Source organism: Typopeltis vanoorti, chromosome 18, assembly GCF_054136105.1.
Source record: "Typopeltis vanoorti isolate ZY-2024b chromosome 18, IOZ_Tvanoo_1.0, whole genome shotgun sequence".
NCBI classification, from domain to species: Eukaryota; Metazoa; Arthropoda; class Arachnida; order Uropygi; family Thelyphonidae; genus Typopeltis; species Typopeltis vanoorti.
Window position 1 is genome coordinate 84332725 of NC_143566.1, and position 19210 is coordinate 84351934.

Consider the following 19210-nt stretch of genomic DNA (forward strand, 5'->3'; position numbering starts at 1 on the left):
ACTATATTCAAAAAATATCCTGAATGTACTGCCACTCACACATGCGCCCAAGCCAAACGCACGGATACCTGCTGCACATACACTCGCCATTATCGTGAGAAACGTCATTTTGTTGTGTACAAATGTGAACAAAGTGGATCAAGTGACAAACGAACGCTATTTTTTTTTTTGTTTAACTAGCAGTAATTAGTAAGTAAAGAATAATTGATTAAATTTTTTCTCTCGAATTTTGAAAAGTTTAATAAGAACTAAAATTAATTTTTGTTTACACGTTATTTTATAATTTTCTTAAGGAACCATGGCCAAATGCATAGTTAAATAATATGTAAATATTAATTTATTATTTGTAATAATCCTTGCTATGTCAAAAAGACGCCAATGGAAAGACGATGTTGCTGACGGATTTACTTGTGCAACAGAGAAAGATGGTACTCAAAGACCACAATGCATTTTATGTTACAAAATATTTTCAAACTCCAATCTTAAACAGTCAAAGTTGTTAGAACATTTCAATAATCAGCATGGTGGCAAAGCTGCAGGACATACACTTAACATATCGGAGTCTAATAAGGCACGATTCGATAGCAGCGGTACTATTACAAAATTTGACTCTGCGGTAGTTCAGGAGTCTTTGCTAGAAGCTTCTTATCAGGCGTCTTCATACCTCGTAGCTGAAGAAATGGTGAAACCATGTGCATTGGAAATTGCGGAAACCGTATTAGGTCCTGAAGCACATAAGAAAATTCAGTAGATTCCATTATCAAACGATGTGATTCGATCACGCATTCAAGACATCAGTCAGGATATTTTACTGCAAGTACTGTAATACAAGATATTAAAACCAGTCCTCTGAAAGTGTGTATTCAATTGCATGAGTCACATGACGTTCATAACTGCAGTGAGTTATTAGTATTTGTGCGATACATAAAGGAAAAGGAAATTTTGGAAGAATTTTTATTTTGTGATCGACTGGAACTGATGGCAAAAGGAATTGATGTTTTTAATCACATTAAAAACTTTTTCTTCAAACATCAAATACCAATGGATGTGATTAGATCAATATGTACTGATGGTGCACCTTCAATGTTAGGCAATAATTCCGTTTTTTTTGTCTATATCAAAAAAGAAGTACCGCAAGTTACAATAACACATTGCATGTTGCACCGCCATGAACGTGCATCAAAAACTTTGCCAGAGAATTTAAAAAAATATTTAGCTACGGCGGTAAACATAGTAAATTATATTCGAGGATGGACACTTAATCATCATATCTTTCGTGCTTTTCACGAGGAAATCGGTGCTAACCAGTGTGCTTCTTTATCACAGTGACATAAGATGGCTCTCCAAGGGATGTATGCTTAGCAGGGTTTTTGAAATGTGCGAGGAGATTATTCAGTTTCTTATTAACCACAATGGTAATTTAGTTCAAGACTTTGAAAGCAGAGATGCACTAATTCGATTGGCCTACTTAGCAGATATTTTCACTCATTTAAATGAATTAAATATATCAATGCAAAGGTATGGTAAGAACATAATAATATCTAGCGAAAAATTATTTGCTTTTATTGAAAAACTAAAAGTTTGGATACGTTGAGTTGAAAATGGTAATTTTGCAAACTTTCCCTTGCTTGATGAAATTGTTCTGGAAAACGAAAAAATCACAATTTTACCTGAAATTGTAATACATTTGCAACAAATGATTGATTCTTTTCATGGATAATTTTCCACGGGAGATATTGGTAAAGAGCAGAGGTGGATACTGGATCCATTTCTTTTTGATCTTAATTCTATAAACGATGGTAATTTAATAAAAGACGATCTTATTGAAATGCGAGCCAGCGCATGTATTCAAATGGAATTCGAAAATTGGATTTAGAACAATTCTGGCGTACTCAGAACCATTTCCACAACTGGCGAAGGCAGCATTGCAGAAACTCCTACCATTTGCTACCACCTATCTTTGCGAAATGGGATTTTCATCCCTTTTGCACATAAAAACAAAACCCAAAATCGCTTAAATGCAAGTGATGGTATGTGCCTAGCCCTTTCGAAAAAGGAACCTCGCTTTCAAAATATTATTATGAAAAAGCAACAACAAAATAGTCACTAAAAATTGGTATGTTATTTTGATTTTATGTTGATACATATACGTATTTTTCAATAAATTGTTTTGCAATAAATTTTATTTTCTAACAAATAAAAAAACACATTTTTCAAGGGGGGGGTTCCAACAAATAAAAAAAACACATTTTTCAAGGGGGGGGGTGCGAGAATGTAAATTGAAGTTCACTGGGGTGCAGGCCAGTAAAAAGGTTAAGAACCACTGCTTTAGACCCTAAGATTTCAGTTTGATTTCTTGCAAGACAAGATTCAACTCTGCTTCAGTCAAAATATCTCACGAGGAAACTGCCAATTAAAAATCTGGATTCAGTTCACAAGAATATGATGCTGCTTCACATTTATCAGAGTTGCTGTTATCCCTAGATCAGGAGGAAATGGAAATGTATTCTCATGAAGTGTTAGTCTCATAACTGATAAGTTTGGATATTTTATTGTATGTTCAACTTTGCAGGAGAATAGGTTATGTTTGCTAAACAGATGTAGCAATCGCATGCAGTTACTAAAGCTCTCCACATACATACAAATGGAATAGTAAATGGTATTGAGAAGGAAGGCATACCCTTTAACCATCTTCTCAGTTACTGCTGCAACTAACTTACACTTTCTTGATCAGAGAAGTGAATGCTTCCTCTGCAGATTTTAATGTCATTGATGCACAAAAAGCGAAATGAATCTACACTATTTGCATACACCATAAGACACCATGCAGCTTTTGATAGCAATCAAAATCACATAGCTTGTCCTTTGTGCAAGTATATTAAAATATGCTCCAGTCACAAAGTACAACACTGTTTAAGAGAAAGTACTAAATCAGGTGTAGCACTCAAGAATGGTAGCTATGTCTGCTTGCATAATGTATAACTACAGAAAGTAAACAAAACTATTTCATTCAGTTAGTGATACATGATGACATAACCCTTGTACAACTGCATGCCCTGGAGAGTGATAGCCTTGAACTGACTCAATGCTATTGACAAAAAAGATTTTTTTTCCCCCTTAAACAAATTATGGGCAATGGAACAATACAAATGACCTTTCTGCATTCAACACAGACAGGTATGTTAAAATCACCTACTTCGTAAAGGCAGATCTCAGTGTTGTACACAATATTTAGTGAAATGAAATTTTTAATATTCTCTGAATCTCAAATTGCTTAAAGCTTTGTAGATGCAAGAATAGTAAAAATATTAAAAGTTAAACAATTTTGGTGCAACAACAAATGAGCAAGTACCCTGAAACGTCTGCACTTGAGCAATCTGTTCCCACACAGGAATCGCTGCTAGCCTGGATTCTGTCTTTTGCAGGTACAGCTTGTAGCATCGCAGTTATATTATTCTGTGCTTTTAGATGTTAGCCACACAGGAGAACTACACTGCTTGGAAAGAAGTCAATGGTCACCCCCCATGGGCAAGGTGCCACGTAACAAGTCATGTGTGTAGCTGGTATAAATTGGAAGAATACGATGCTCCAAAGTCAGTGCAACTGTGTCTGGGTAAAACAGCTGTGAGAAGGGAACTGACAGAGTTTGAAAGAGGTGTTGTGACAGGATGCCATGTTGCAGGCCTATCTGTTCAGCAAATTGTTGACAAATTGGGTCATCCGAGATCAACAATCAGTGATACCACTCTGAGATGGAAGCACAGGGAGGTCAACTGCAAATGCTACCCACAGTGGATGACCCACCACACTCACTGAATAAGGCCATAGGGTGTTATGAAGGAGATGATATGTAAAATTGGTATTTGTCAGCCAACACACTGAATGTGGAATTCTGTACAAAAACATTCAGAACCAATGCTAACAACACAGGTTTCCACGGTAGGACCGCAAAATGAGAGCCCTACATTACCTGAACCAACACAAAGCATTGCCTTCAGTGGTGCAAAGAGTGTGTACACTGTGACATAGAAGCTTGGAAAACTGTGTTATTGAGCGATGAATCACACTACACTCTCTAAAAAGCAGATGGACAGATGCGAGTTTTGCAGAGGTGAACATCTCTTACCAGATTGCATAATCCCAACTATGAAATTCGGAGGTGGCAGTGTGATGCATGTTCCTGTTTTTCCTAGTTTGCCCTTGAATGTAATCCTTGAATAGATTAGCAACTGACCCAGAACAGCAGCATATAACAATACATTTGGTTAACTAACCAGCAAGTCAATTTCCCAACATGAAAGATCACACTGTATATGCTAATGAAGAACTTTCCATGGTTAGAAATGTTGCTAAGTTTATAAGGCAAGAACCACATATGACAATTCAGAAAGAGAACTGTTTAATGACCAGTTTCACACATCCTGTTGTGTGCATCTTCAGATTAAATTACAAAAAAGATATTAACAGAGAGATTTCTAAATTCATAACTGTTATAAATTGAATGAACTTAAACCAGATGTTGAATATAGTTCAAGATAGCAAGTTCAAGATGAGGTCTTGGTTTTGTGGTACTGGGTTGGACACTGCAACATTTCAGCAGCTTCTTTAAACTTCTGAACATAATGATTAAATTCAATACATGTCATTACTTATGAGTTGCCAGAAAATGTGATGCTTTTCTTTGAAATGCCAATCCTGATTTATGCACTCACTTTTTATATTCCCTTCTTTGAGGTGGATTTTTCCTGATCAACCTGTCTATCCAATACCATAGATGCCACATGCATAGAAAATTTTATATGCCAGGTCACTTGGGAGGAGAGTGAGACTGTTTTGGCAATATTAACATCTCGGTCATTTTTGCAGTAGCATTAAAACAACTTTTAAGTTGTATCGCTTGAGCATTTTTTTTTTATCTGTAACATTTTTAATGTAGAGCAAAGAAACAGTATCTTTGCAGTTGTCTTGCTGCTATATATTTGCTGGAATATGTAATTTAAGATATCAATGGTTTTAAGATTGTAGCCTTTTTTTAGAAATTGGCAATGAGGAAGAACATCTCTAAGATATGTTATTTCTTGTTGTCATCACTGGATATTGTGAATGCTCTGTCTTTTGAGTGTTTTGATAATGATGTTTTGCAAGATGTAGGTAGTAGCATAAAAGGTTCTTTATTCTTGGAATATCAAGAACAAACAACAATAAACAAAGAATACCACGAAAAATGAGGCAGGGTGATTTCCAAACCACTTAAATTGCTTCCATTCCCTAGTCCTTGACAGTTTGTAGAATAAGCTAATACTTCTGAAATTATGCCTTCTTCCCCCACCACACCATGAAAACACCTAATTTTCATCTCAAATAAAAAGGAATTATGAAATTTCTAAGCATTAATGGAAATACATTTCATTCCAGAAAACGATTTAAATCTTTGATGCTAGGATATCCATCTCTGTATATACAGTTTGAAATAAAAATTCAAACAAACAAGAAAGAGAAATTATTTTATTCCATTTTTTCCCCTCTCTCACTGAAATCATTTCTTGCATGTAAAACATTTTACTAAGTATTATTTTTGACAAACATTTCTATTGTATTAAAAAAAAAAGAGTAATACTATTTTCTTTATCTTCTTTAACTACAGTTGTCCTAAATAAACATTTAGCTTATTACATATACTATTCTCACAGACATTTGAGAATTATTTAAGCACTATTACATAAGTGAAAATATGCACTGATTACATTAAAGTTATATATGCTTAACGTTCTCTCTCTAATCTACTTACCAGATAACTTGGAATGTTAGAGTTTATTGCAACTTACCATTACAGATTTTCAGCCAAATCTACTCAAGACAGTAGTTTCTTACAAATTAGCATTAATAAATTACCTTTAGGCCATTACAGCTCACATTTACATATTAATTTTATATTAAAATAATCAGCTATTTAAAAAACAGTAATGATAGCACTTTAGAGGTGTTTTTTTTCCTTTCTAAAATATATTACCTGTGATTTAAAAATTTGAAAAATCAAAATACCAGAGAAAAGAAAATTAAAACAAATGCTGATTATTTTAATTAGGCACATTTCATATGTCCTGCAATCCCCTTACTACAAGAATATCACATTTTCTATCATGTGTATACATGATAAAACCAAACTTTCAGCCAACAAGTAACTGCTAAGTAAAACCTTCTGCATTAGATAGTGACATGGCAACTATGTCACTGCTTGCTTGCGCGCACACGCACACACACACACTCTCTCTCACCTGCACTGCTAAAAATACAATACAGAAGTAGAAAATATGAAAGTACTTTTAAAACAACACCTTCAAGAAGTTAATACTAGCATAAATCACATGTGGTGCATGGTCTGTAGGCCCGGGTTGGAATCACTGCAGAACTAATAAACTTCACAAATATGCACCTGTCTGGTGGGTGTGTTAACCAATTTAGCCAGTGAATTTGAAACTATGAACATGACTATCAAGGGAATGAAAAAGTAATAGCCGAGTACACAATGTATACTAATGTGCCATTTTTTTAGAGAATTTTATGCATAGTATAAAATTCTTAAAGTACCAATTTCAATTACACTAGAACACATTGCTAAAGCTGTGTATGTAAATTTACATGTTAAGAACAGCCCAAAATGAAAAACTTTGTAATTAATATCCAATGCATTAAAACTGTAGTCCCAAAATGTATAATTTCTTAAATACAATGAAAATTATTCTATAAGGAGAGTGCAATAAAAATTTTCTTTGCTAAGAGAGCACTGCTACATAATGTTTGAAAACCATTGAATTAGTCATTATATAACATAACACAAAATTATACATGCTTTTGAAGTTTACTAAAGTTTGTAAACAACAGGTTAAGACCATCTGGTGTATTAATGTGACTTATGAAATGTGCCTAGAAAAGTTGAAGCAAAACTTTCTGTAAAGCATATCTCCTTTTTAGTTCGCCAGTTCTATATCCAGTGGCATTCACAAATAAGCCAAATTTCCTAATTACCATTCCTACATTAGAATTATAGCAAAAAATAATAAATAAATAAATTGTGCATGTTCAGCAAAAATCACTGGAAATAATGAACACAGGTTTATCAAATTTAATCTTAAAGAATCTATATTTGTAAAATATCACAGTGATCAATAATTCATTTCTGTAAATTCTATTAATGAAAATACAAACAGACTGAATAACCAGCATTATAAAAGTATATAACTGAGTTGAATAAACATCTTGTTCCTTATCCTGTCATCATTCACTGTATATGAGCAGTCTGTTCACACTGTAAAGGACAAAAACTTTCCAGAAAGAGGCAAAAGATTACATTTCTTTCTACTTTTTATACTAGTTAGCATGTAATGGTCATTACATGTTCAGCAATTTAGTGCATTACCTAAAAAATGAAGATCATATTTCAAGCAGCCATTCACATTTGCATTTTTTCTGATTGTATGAAAACTTTTTTTTGTACTTTTGTGAAATCCCCTCCTCTCTTTACTACAAAGACAGCGAAGAACCTTCAAAATAATGCTAACTTTAAGTGCAAAAAAAAAATATATATATATATATATATAATACTTCTAAGCTTTTTTTTCAATAATTATGTGAAATCTCAGTTTATGAAGATTTTTTTTATCCCCATTAAAATCAATAGAAATAGTTTGAGTTTAAGATTTCAACTACTGATAGGAAAAAACCTACACAGAAAATTAACAGATCTCTCTATAAGGAGGCAGTAAACAAAAAGACTGGAATAAAGGATGAATAATTCCTATCTATATAAAAAGAGACAGAACTGATATCAAGGATTACAGATCAATAGTCTCTTATTAGTTACATGCAAACTCTTTGCCCTCTTTGCCAAGATAGAAGATAGTAACTTGGAAAAATTTCAGTCAGAGTTTGGATTTAGTTTTTCAATGACTGACTGTTTACATACAATCAATCAAATACTGCAGGAGACTCATTTCCATTCAGCCTGGCTTGCTTTTTATAGATTATGAAAAGGGTTTTGATTCTATTAATAATTTTAAAGCAGCAATGAGCTCACACATATAAAAATGGAACAATAGTTACACAGCTACGCAAAAACATTGAAGAAACAGAAATAAAAAGGCATTATACAACTATGCTAAAGCTATCCTAAACACTGTAGTAGGGGTGCTTAAGGTCAAAGTTGTATAATGAAAGGAGACCTCCACACAGCCTTTAAAGGAATGTGGAGAACCGACCAGGGCTTCTGACCTAATGTCCAATCCTCACCTTCTGGTGGTGCACCCTGTTAGGTATCTACCTGGATACTGAAGGAACGAGGATGGACTGGCAATTTGGGATTTAGCCAACCAAATTGTATTCTTATTGGCTTAAACCACAATATTAAACGATGGTACAACATGATAGAATATCATGCCGGCTGGGGCGTCGCCCGGCTAAACAAGGCCTCCGTTGTTTTCGCCAGGGGGAACAGCGAAAAGTCAGCTACTGGAAAAAATCCTAAAACACAATCCAACTCAATATCACCAGAATTGAAGATCAGTACTATCAACATAAGAAGCCTGAAAGGCAAAGAAACAGAGCTAGCTGAGGAATTAGATAAGTACCAGATCGACATAATAGGGGTGACTGAAACAAACAGGACAAAAACTGGTGAGATCTTTCTGAGCAATAAATACAAAATGTTATATTCAGGCAATGACAATCAAGGAGAAGAAGGCATAGCCATATATTCAACACTAAATATGAGGCTAATCTTCTTGAATGGCAGGCAATTTCAAGTAGAGTGATGTGGGCAAATATCAGAATGGGGAACTGAACAATGAGACTTATTTGTGCCTATGGTCCTAAAGAAGGTTCTCCTAAGATAGAAGTGGAGGAATTTTTTTGAGGCTTTAGAAAAAGCAACTGACACAATGAAAAATGAAAAGTTGGTCCTTGTTGGGGATCTAAATAGCAGAGTAGGAATTGATTGTCAGACATACAAAAATATTTTGGGAAAATTTGGAGAAAAGAGCAAAGCAAATAATAATGACAAATACTTGTTGGATTTCTGCTCAGGACATGGACTGGTTATTACTAACACCATGTTCCAACATAAAAATGTGCAAAAATTCACATAGAGAGAAGAGGCAAGGAATAAGAAAAGTCTCACTAACTATATTATTGTTGATAGTGATGTTTTCTCTCTGGTGCAGGACACAGAGCGTACAGAGAATTTGAAATTGGAAGTGATCACCATTTAGTCTTGAGCAGGATAAAATTGAATTTCATATTGAAAAGAAAAACATGTAAGAAAGTTTTAAAGCGAATAAAAGTTGAGCAGCTCCCAGATGTGAACTGCAGACTAAAATACACAAATATTATTCAAGAAAAAATGAAAGAGTTTGAGAACAGGAATCAAACCTTCGAGATTCACTCGCAAGCTCTGAAGAAAACCTTGATTCTGCCAGAGAGGCATGTGGTGAGGATAGAAAAATCAGAACTCCGTGGTGGACACAGGAAGTTAAAGAGGCAGTGAAGGAAAAGAAGAAAGCATATCAAAAGTTCCTGGCAAATAAGTCAGCTTGTGCTCTTAGATAATACAGAGACAAATGTAAGAAAGCTAAACACTGTGTAAAACTAGCTAAACAAAAGTCATGAGAAGACTTTGGAAAGAACATAGAAAATAAATACCAAGAATGTGGCAAGATATTCTGGAGGTTGTTGAAGAAGCTCAGAAATGAAGGAAGAGTGCTGTAAAAGGAATTAGAGATGACAAAGGTGATATGAAAACTGGAGAAAAAGATATCCTTGAAGCATGGAGTAATAATTTCGAAAAATTGCTAAATGAAACTAGCAGTGATGACAGCACAGTGATAAAAAACACTGACCAGGCATGCAATCAGTAATACATATCCATGCTTGAAGTAGAAAAAGCCATGAAAAGTCTGAAATGTGGAAAGGCAGCTGGAGTAGATGATATCAGACCAGAAATGCTCAAGTATGGAGGTATAAAAGTTTTACAGTGGCTACACTGCATAGTTCAGAGGGCCTGGACAGAAGGACGAATTCCAGATGATTGGAGTAGAGTTTTCATAGTACCCATATATAAAAAGGGAAATAAAACTGATTGTGAGAATTACAGAGGTATTTCTCTACTGGGTGTTCCTGGTAAGATTTATGTCAGTATACTTGAGAAACGGTTGAGAAGGATTGCGGAAGAGAAGCTTGGTGAGGAACAAGCTGAATTCAGGCCAAATAGAGGCTGTCAGGATCAGATATTCACTTTATGAAAAATAGTTGAAAAGTCATGGGAATATACAAAGATCTGTATTTAAGTTTTGTAGATCTGGAAAAAGCATATGACAAGGTGCCAAGAGAGAAGCTATTCAAAATGCTACAGTTGTATGGATCATTACATCAAGCAATACTTAGTCTTTATTTGAGTTGTAAGTCAGCCGTTAGAATTGAAGGAAGTACAGGGAGATGGTTTAATGTTAAATCTGGTGTCATTATCATCTCTGTTATTTATTATCTATATGGATTACATTATGAAGTGGTATTAAACATGATATCAAAATTGGAGATGTTAATGTCAGCTCCTTGCTTTATGCAGATGATGTTATACGTCTAAATAAATCCGCTACAAGTCTGTAAGATTCCCCGACTAAATTGAATAACTGTTGTGATAGATGTGGTATAAAGGTCAGCAATAACAAGACAAAGATAATGAAAATAGGCAAAAGGCAATTGAAAATATCAGCTGCATTGTCAATGGAGAACCTATAGAACAAGTAAAACATTTCATCTACTTAGGCATGATTTTTAGCGAAGATGGTAAATTAAATATGGAAATAGACAACAGAACTAACAAAGCTGGTATAGGAAGTCAACTGAATAAATTTATATGGAATAAACTTGACATTGTCAGCATCCAGGAATGCGTGAGCAGAGCTAATCTCAGGTGGTATGGTCACTTTAAACAGAATTGGGGAGAAAGATTAGCCAAACAAGTGTTCTCTGCCAGGTTGGCAGGAAAAAGACCCAGAGGAAAACCAAGCTATAGGTGGATTGATACGATAGAAAGTGCTTTAGAAGATAGATATATAAATATAACATCTGACAATGATGTAGCTTTGACAGGTAACAGATTGATTTGGCAGAAAATTGTAGGTAGGAAGTTAGTAATGATGTAAATTTTTCATGTAGTACTATCATATCCTGTACACCCCTTGAGGGTAAATGTCAGGAATTTGATGATGATGAACACTGCAGTATGCAATGAGAAACTTAAATTGAAATTATAAGGGGAGTGAACATAGATGGAGAATATCCAAAAAATTTAATATTTACTGGCTACATACTGATATTACCTAGCATTCAAAGAGATTACTAAATCACTTAAGGAATTGACAACGTAGATACGAATATAAATTAAATTATACTTTAATAAATATTCCGATATTTTGGCAACGTCACATTGCCATCTTCAAAAAAAAAAAGGCACGTGCACGTAGGCACTACAACACAGTAACTGAGAAAGAAATGATGAAGCTATTGCTCTCCTAAAAGTCCTGATGGTGCCCCCTAGCAGGCTAAGTAAGTGTTCTTAGCCGTTGGGCTCAAGGTCTGCTGATGTAAGCCTCTCAAATTTGGGGCAGTCTCATAGAACCAAATTTGTTGAGGTTTGGAGAGTTTCTTAGGATGAGGCTGATTCCATAAATAGTCTTTCGAATTTGTATTTGCTACGGTATATTACTGCAGCTTTCTTTCTCCGTATTCTGTGGCGTGCATCCAGAGCATGGTCTGAAAGGCCAGAATGGCTGTACTTGTGAAAACGGATGTAGTCCTTGTGTTCCGAAATTCTGATATTCGTTGTCCTGTCTGTTTGGCCAAAGTAAGACAGTTTACAGCTGCAAGGGACCTGGTATACACCAGGTAGGTCTAGAGGAAGTGGTTGGTCTTTAGTGGAGCAGATAAGGGTCATAATATGGTTTGACATAATGGTCAGCTTTGACATCTCCTCCTTATTCACAAATGTCCCACTCAAGGAAACTTTAGAGCTAATCCAAGCTAAATTTTCTCCTGACATCTCAGCCTTATTTCAGTTCACAATGAACTCAGGCTATTTCGTTTGGCAGGGAAAATTCTACAAACAAATAGAGGGGACAGCCATGGGTTCACCACTCTTCCCACCTTTGGCAAATTTCTTTATGGAGACCTTTGAAGAAAAAGCCTTAGCCTCTGTCCCACAAAAACCAACCATATGGCTTCGCTACGTTGATGATGTGTTCACTATTTGGCCACATGGCTCTGATACACTCCTCTCCTTCTTAACACATTTAAACAACCAACACCCCAGAATCAAGTTCACCCTGGAAAAAGAAGAAAACAGCCTCCCTTTCCTAGACACACTAATCACCCGCCAGCCTGATGGAACCTTGGTTGTTTCAGTTTATAGAAAACCCACCCATACAGGAAGGTGCATTCACCAACAATCCCACGACCCCCCCCCCTCACAACAATATGGAGTGGTGAAAACACTATATAACAGGGCTAAACTAATCTGTTCTAACGACATGGCCCTAAACACTGAACTAAATCACATCCTCAACACTTTCTCAGCCAATGGCTCCCCCCCCCAAAAAAATCCAAAAAATATTGAAACCTACAAACCACAACCCCCCCCCCCTCCACAACAAGGATTACTCTAAATCCATCACCATTCCCTGCATCCGAGGCACCTCGGAAAAAATTACCAAAATCTTAAAAAAACATGATTTGACCTCCTGTTACAGACCATACAGAAAATTGGCATCCCTTATCCACTTCCCCTAGACCTACCTGGTGTATACCAGATCCCTTGCAGCTGTAAACTGTCTTACTTTGGCCAAACAGGCAGGAAAGCGAATATCAGAATTTTGTTTTCACAAGTACAGCCATTCTGGTCTTGCAGACCATGCTCTGGATACACGCCACAGAATACGGTGGAACTACAGTAATACACCGTAGCAAATACAAATTCGAAAGACTATTTATGGAATCAGCCTCAGCCCTAAGAAACTCTCCAAACCGCAATAAATTTGGTTGTATGAGACTGCCCCAATTTGGGAGGCTTACATCAGCAGACCTTCAGCCCAACGGCCAAGAACACCTACTTAGCCCGCTAGGTGGTACCATCAGGACTTTCAGGAGAACAATAGCTTCAATATTTCTTTCTCAGTTACTGTGTTGTAGTGCCTATGTGCACGTGCCTTTTTTTGTAAGTTCCTTTTGAAGATGGCAATATTTAATAAATATTGCCGAAATATCGGAAATATTTATTAAAGTGCAATTTAATTTATATTTATATCTACGTTGTCAATTCCTTAAGTGATTTAGTAATGCATAAACAACGTATAAGCCTGTCTACGAGAATTCAAAGAGATGCTCAAACAAATTACTGAAACTGCAAAAATTGGTCTCAAAGTTAATATAAAAAAGTCCAACATGCTACAGACTCAAAGCAAATTCAATGGAAAGAAAATTGAAATACAGTCAATTCTCACTATGGTAAACTTATAAGGATTACAAGAAAAGTTTGTTTTATTGAATGTTTTTTAGAGTAGCATAGTATTGTGTCTCTACTGTATGTAGTTTTAGTTCGGAGTTTTTGATAGCTTCATATAATAGTGAATTTGTTATGACAGTGCTGTAGTGAAAGTCAATTACAGCAAGCTCATCTCAAAAAGTTCCTACACAGACACAGTTTTAATAAAGAAATATCAAGAAGAATGCTGGATGGTATGCTTTTAATCAGAAACATATCCAAAATTAGGAGATAATACTAAGTTTGAAATAGCATACATTTTATTATACAAGCAACAAGTATTATAAGTATACAGTATACTTGGACACTTACAAAAAGATAGTGTAGAAAAATGGCAACACAAAGGAATATGGAAAGAAGTATTTTTAAGATAACAAGGATGACTGCTATTTTATTTTTTATTTGTACATATCAAATGTTTTCTATTAAATGCAACAGAAATAAATAACTTGTTTTATTTAATTTAGCAATGATAAAAGTAATTAAACATTTATTTAATGTATTTATATTAGTGGGAAAATAGGAATATAACAAGGATCGGTATTTAAGTGTTGCAGATCTGGAAAAGATACAATGACAAGGTAGCAAGAAAAAAGTTGTTCAAAACACTGCAATTATATAGGATAAATTATAGGATTATATCACAGTCTACATGATAAATCAACAGCTAGAATTGACAGAAATGCAGAAAGATGGTTTGATGTAAAATTGGATGCATACTATCTCCATTGTTGTTCATTTACATACATGGATCGCATTATGAAAAAAAGTGGCATTAAACCTGATATTGAAATTAGAGATGCTAATCTCAGTTCTTTATGCAGAAGATGTTGCTGTAACAAACTGGACATGAAAATCAGCAAAAAACTGAAAACAAGCAGGAACATGGAAAATGTCAACTGCATTCTAAATGGAGAACCTATCAAGCATGTAAATATTTCAGCTATTTATGCACTATTTTTAGTGAAGATTGTAAATTAAACATGGAAATAGACTACAAAACAAGCAAAGCTGGTTATGTTTTCAAAACATAACCAGCATACCAGCTTTCTGGTGTAAGACTTATATGTTGGCTATTCATAACTATTTTTTTAAGGAAATTACAACAGACTAATATATTAACTAAAATAATTTAATTAATACTTCCAAGATTTCAAAAAGTCAAATTGGCATCATCGGGGGGGGGGGGGGGATATATGTGCATGCAAGCACTACACTAAGTAATGAGGCTGAAGCATGTCACCTGAGAGTAGGCCTGAAGTACTAAATAGCACTCCTTAGTGGGCTAAACTGGGCTGAAGTACAGAGGATGAGAGCTTCCCAAATTTGGGATAGTTTAGCCCACTAAGGAGTGCTATTTAGTACTTTAGGAAATTTAGGATAGTTTCATGCAGCCAAATTTGTTGAGGTTAGGGTAGTTTCTGAAATGAGAAACAGATTCAAGGAAAAGTCTTTCGTATTTATATTTGCTGGAGTAGAGTGGCCTTCTTCCAGCATATTCCATGGCAAATGTCCAAAGCATGTTTATTTGCTTTGAACATTTGCTATGACTAAATATATGCTTATTTGGTCATAGTAAGATAGTTTACTTTGGCTTATTTTTTTTAATAAAAAATAACCTTTCAACTACTTAACAACCATATAAAAAATTTGCATCCCTTATCAGCTCCACCAAGGATCAGCCACAGTCCCTAGACATGCCAGGTATTTACCAGATCCATTGTAGTTATAAATTATCCTGCTATGGCCAAACAGCCACCATAAGAATTGATGAACATAAGGACTATATCTGTTTCTAGCAACAGCCAGCAATGCTCAATTTCACCCACTAGGGGATGCTATTTAGTACTTTAGGCCTACTCTCAGTTGACATGCTTCAATCTCATTATTTACTATAGTATCTGTATGCATATCTTATTATATTTTGTTTCCTGATGATGGCAATTTGACTGCTAAAATATTGGAAGTATGAATTAAATTTATTTTATTAATATATTAGTCCACATTGTAATTTCCTTAAAAAATACAGTTACAAGTTTAACTTTTGGTTCTGAGAATTCAGTTAGAAATAAAGTAGTTGATCAGACTAGAGACCACAGACATGAGAGTTTTGAGAAAAATTAGGGTCGTGAACAGATGGCATAATAATGAAGATATCAGGAAGGAATGATGTGGCAGTATGTGCATTTAGGAATGCATACACTACCACATCATTCCTGCACACTGCATGCACAGAGCTAATCTATAATGATATGGTCAATTAAACAGAATGAAAAAGAACAGTTAACAAAATGGGTGTTTGATGCCAAGAAAAATATCCACAGGAAGACCAAAATTTATCTGGATTTATCCATTTAGAAGCACTTCAGAAGAGTGAAATATAAGATCTTACAATATACAAGGATACACAGTAATATACTTGGATTTCACAAAGGCTTTTGATAGAGTACCTCATGACAGGTTGACAGTCAAACTAGAGAAGATGGGGTTGGATATCAAATTGGTGCATTGAATTGGAGACTGGCTATCTGATAGGTATCAACAAGTTGTGTATGGGGGGAAGTGATATCCAGGAAAAGGATAGTCGCTAGTGGAGTGCCTCAGGAGTCTGTTTTAGGTCCATTGCTGTTTAACTTGTATATTAATGATATATTTGAAGATTTGGATGGAGATATTCAGTTGTTTGCAGATGATGCAAAGTTGGGACGAACCATGAAGTGTAGTGAAGATGTTGTGGCCTTACAGGAAGACTTGAATAGGTTGAGTGATTGGGCACGGAAATGGGGATGTGAGTTCAATGTTGCAAAATGTAAGGTTTTAAAATTTGGAAAACAAAGATGGGATGCAGAATTTATGCTTGGTGAGAATATATTGTTGGAGGTAGAGGAAATAAGAGATCTGGGGGGGGGGGTGATAGTGGATAAGGATCTAAAATTTAGGGGGGGACACATCGCCAAAATTGCGAAGACAACACAAAGGCTTCTGGGAATGATGCGGAGGACACTGAAGTGTAGAAGTAGGGAGATTCTTGTTCCGTTATATAAGGCTTTGATTAGGCCACACATGGACTATTGTACCCAGATTTGGTCACCGGGTTTTCAGAAGGATGAAGAGATGTTGGAAAGGGTCCAAAGGTGACTGACTAAGGTAGTTTCTGATCTCTGGAATGTCGAGTATGAGGAAAGATTGAGAAGATGTAATTTGGAGTCTGGTGGACAGGAAGAAGAAGGGAGATATGATAGAGACCTACAAGCTGGTAATGGGTTGTTATAGGATCAATGCCGGAGAAGTTTTACAGAGAATAGTGGGAGATCAGGGGAGAACCAGAGGTCATCCCTGGAAACTGTATAAAGAGGGTGTGAGTAGGAGAGTAAGAAGCAGGTTTGTTTCGTGCAGAGTTGTGAATGATTGGAATGCCTTGCCTGCGAATGTGGTGTCTGCAAAGAGTTTGAATGTGTTTAAAAGAATGTATGATGAGCTGTGTGTGTGATAAAAGGACCTCCCAGATGAGTCTTTGACTCCATGAGGTCTTGGGGTGGTAATAATAATAATAATAATAATATTGGAGTCCTGACAAAAGAAACTAATATGGAAGAAAATTGATAAATGTTAGTAATAATATGAACTTCATCTTGTAGTACTATCATATTATACTGTACACCTCTTGAGGATACATATCAGGAATCTGATCATTATGTCCAATGAAGTATTGCAAACATAAATGCTCACATGCAGTGACTGGTACTATTTGTGATCAGTACACAATGGCAGGTTAAGAGTTATCCTCATTGATTACTATTACGCATTACATCTGCTCTAATTAAAATGTGTTAACTAACATTTAGAATATTTAATTAGAGGAGAAAAAATTTATCATGTGTTTTTTTTTTCCTAATGTAATTCAGCAAGAGAATTATTTCCTAGTAAGTCACTGGTATTTCAGTAGAACATGGATTTCATTTGTGCTTAAGGATATGTGCAACTAATATTTCACCTCTACCTTCCTAACAAAAGTTGATCAGTGTTATATTACGAATGTCTAAAGAAAGGTTAGTAAAATAGAATATATATATATATATATATATACAGCTATACATAATTACAGTAATCTGTAATACTAAGTATATATCTCTACTACCTAAGTCAAAAAAGATTCAATCAGAAAGGTTAGTCCATTTTCACTTCAAAATAAACATTAATTGACCCATTGGCAGGAATTTATTGTGGCATTAGTAGTTCGTATAATGCTTGTATATGCTATCCACTTGAAATCATTTGCTTTTATCCTTTAGTTTCTTCACCATATCTGACTATATTAAATACAGAAAACTTTGAAAAAAAAAAAAAATCTTTAACAGGTAAGGATATGCTCAATATGTATGAGTGCACAGCAAAAAAAAAAAAAAAATCATGCATCTTTATCTTTTTACGCTATTTACGATAATTTATTTATATCCCATGTTATTTGTAATTTCCTCACTTTGAATACTGTAATTACTCCATTCAATATGGACAAAACAATTTATCCAAAGCATTTAAAAAAATAAAATAATCAAATGGGTAATTTCCTTCTTAATAATTACCCTTCATGAATAAATTGTTTAAATTAATTCTTAAGTTTTGTGAATTATTGTTCAGTATGATTATTATGTGAATTCCACCCATGAAAGGTTGTAAACCTAAAATACATTCATACCAATTAGTACAACAGTTGGATTAGATAAATATGGAACTCAACTCCCTATTTTACTATTGAATAAACAAGGTGGTGGTCTCATACTGGACAATGAAATTCGTCTACAACTAACATTTACAAACATCCATGCTACAGTAAGATTTGAATTCTCAGCCTGTTGGTTAGAGAGCATGTATGATATCCACTTAGCCAATCGAGGGCTACAACTGTTTGAAATTCTATATTTATTTAAAACAGTTCTTAACTTTGTGTTTGCTCTACATAATTCTATGCAAGTTATCCCATATATATGCTTAGAGTGAATAATATTTAAAATGACTATTCAGAAACATTGATCTATTTGTCGCATGTAAAACAGTTGCAATAGCATCACTTTTACCACTACAAGAATTATGAATTTATCACAAAATTATTCTAGTTATATTTTATAATAGAAAAAAAAAAAAAAACTAAATTGAATAGAGGTGCCTATAGATTTGTCTCTCCACTGAGCCAGTCCATTCACATCGGGAAATTCTGATGTGAATGTTTAGTTGAGAGACAAATGTGGATATCAGTTTAACATTGCCAAGTGTCAAGTTTTGCACTTTAGCTACAGAAAATAAGATACAGTGTATTGTTATTAGAAGTGCAATCCAGTAGGTTGAGAAGTGGAGGAATTTGCAATAATCTATATCAGATTTCCCAAACTTTCAGTACTTGTGTATCCCTTTTAAAAATTTTGTAACACTGATTAAAATTTTGTACCTCTTTCAGAAAAAGGCAACTCGGGAGAAGTTATAACATTTCATTCAAACACAAATTAAAAAGGCATTTATATTTTAACATTTGCATTATAATAATTACAAACATGAACAATTTTTTTAAATTATTAAATACATTTTTAGTTATAAAAATTAGAAACAAAAATTATGAAATTTAAATTT

At 34.7% G+C, this 19210-nt stretch overlaps 1 protein-coding gene across 1 annotated transcript; it reads left to right on the forward strand.

Annotated features, from left to right (window-relative positions):
• Positions 1–361: 361 nt before the first annotated feature.
• LOC150096874 (protein ZBED8-like) lies at positions 362–751 on the forward strand. The gene has a single exon (XM_090408088.1). It carries the CDS (start codon positions 362–364, stop codon positions 749–751), a length of 390 nt encoding a protein of 129 aa, XP_090264214.1.
• The last annotated feature ends 18459 nt before the right edge of the window (positions 752–19210 follow it).

What these genes read in the sequence shown, in the direction of transcription:
- LOC150096874 (XM_090408088.1), top strand. Translation starts at nt 362, where the DNA reads ATGTCAAAAAGACGCCAATGGAAAGACGATGTTGCTGACGGATTTACT.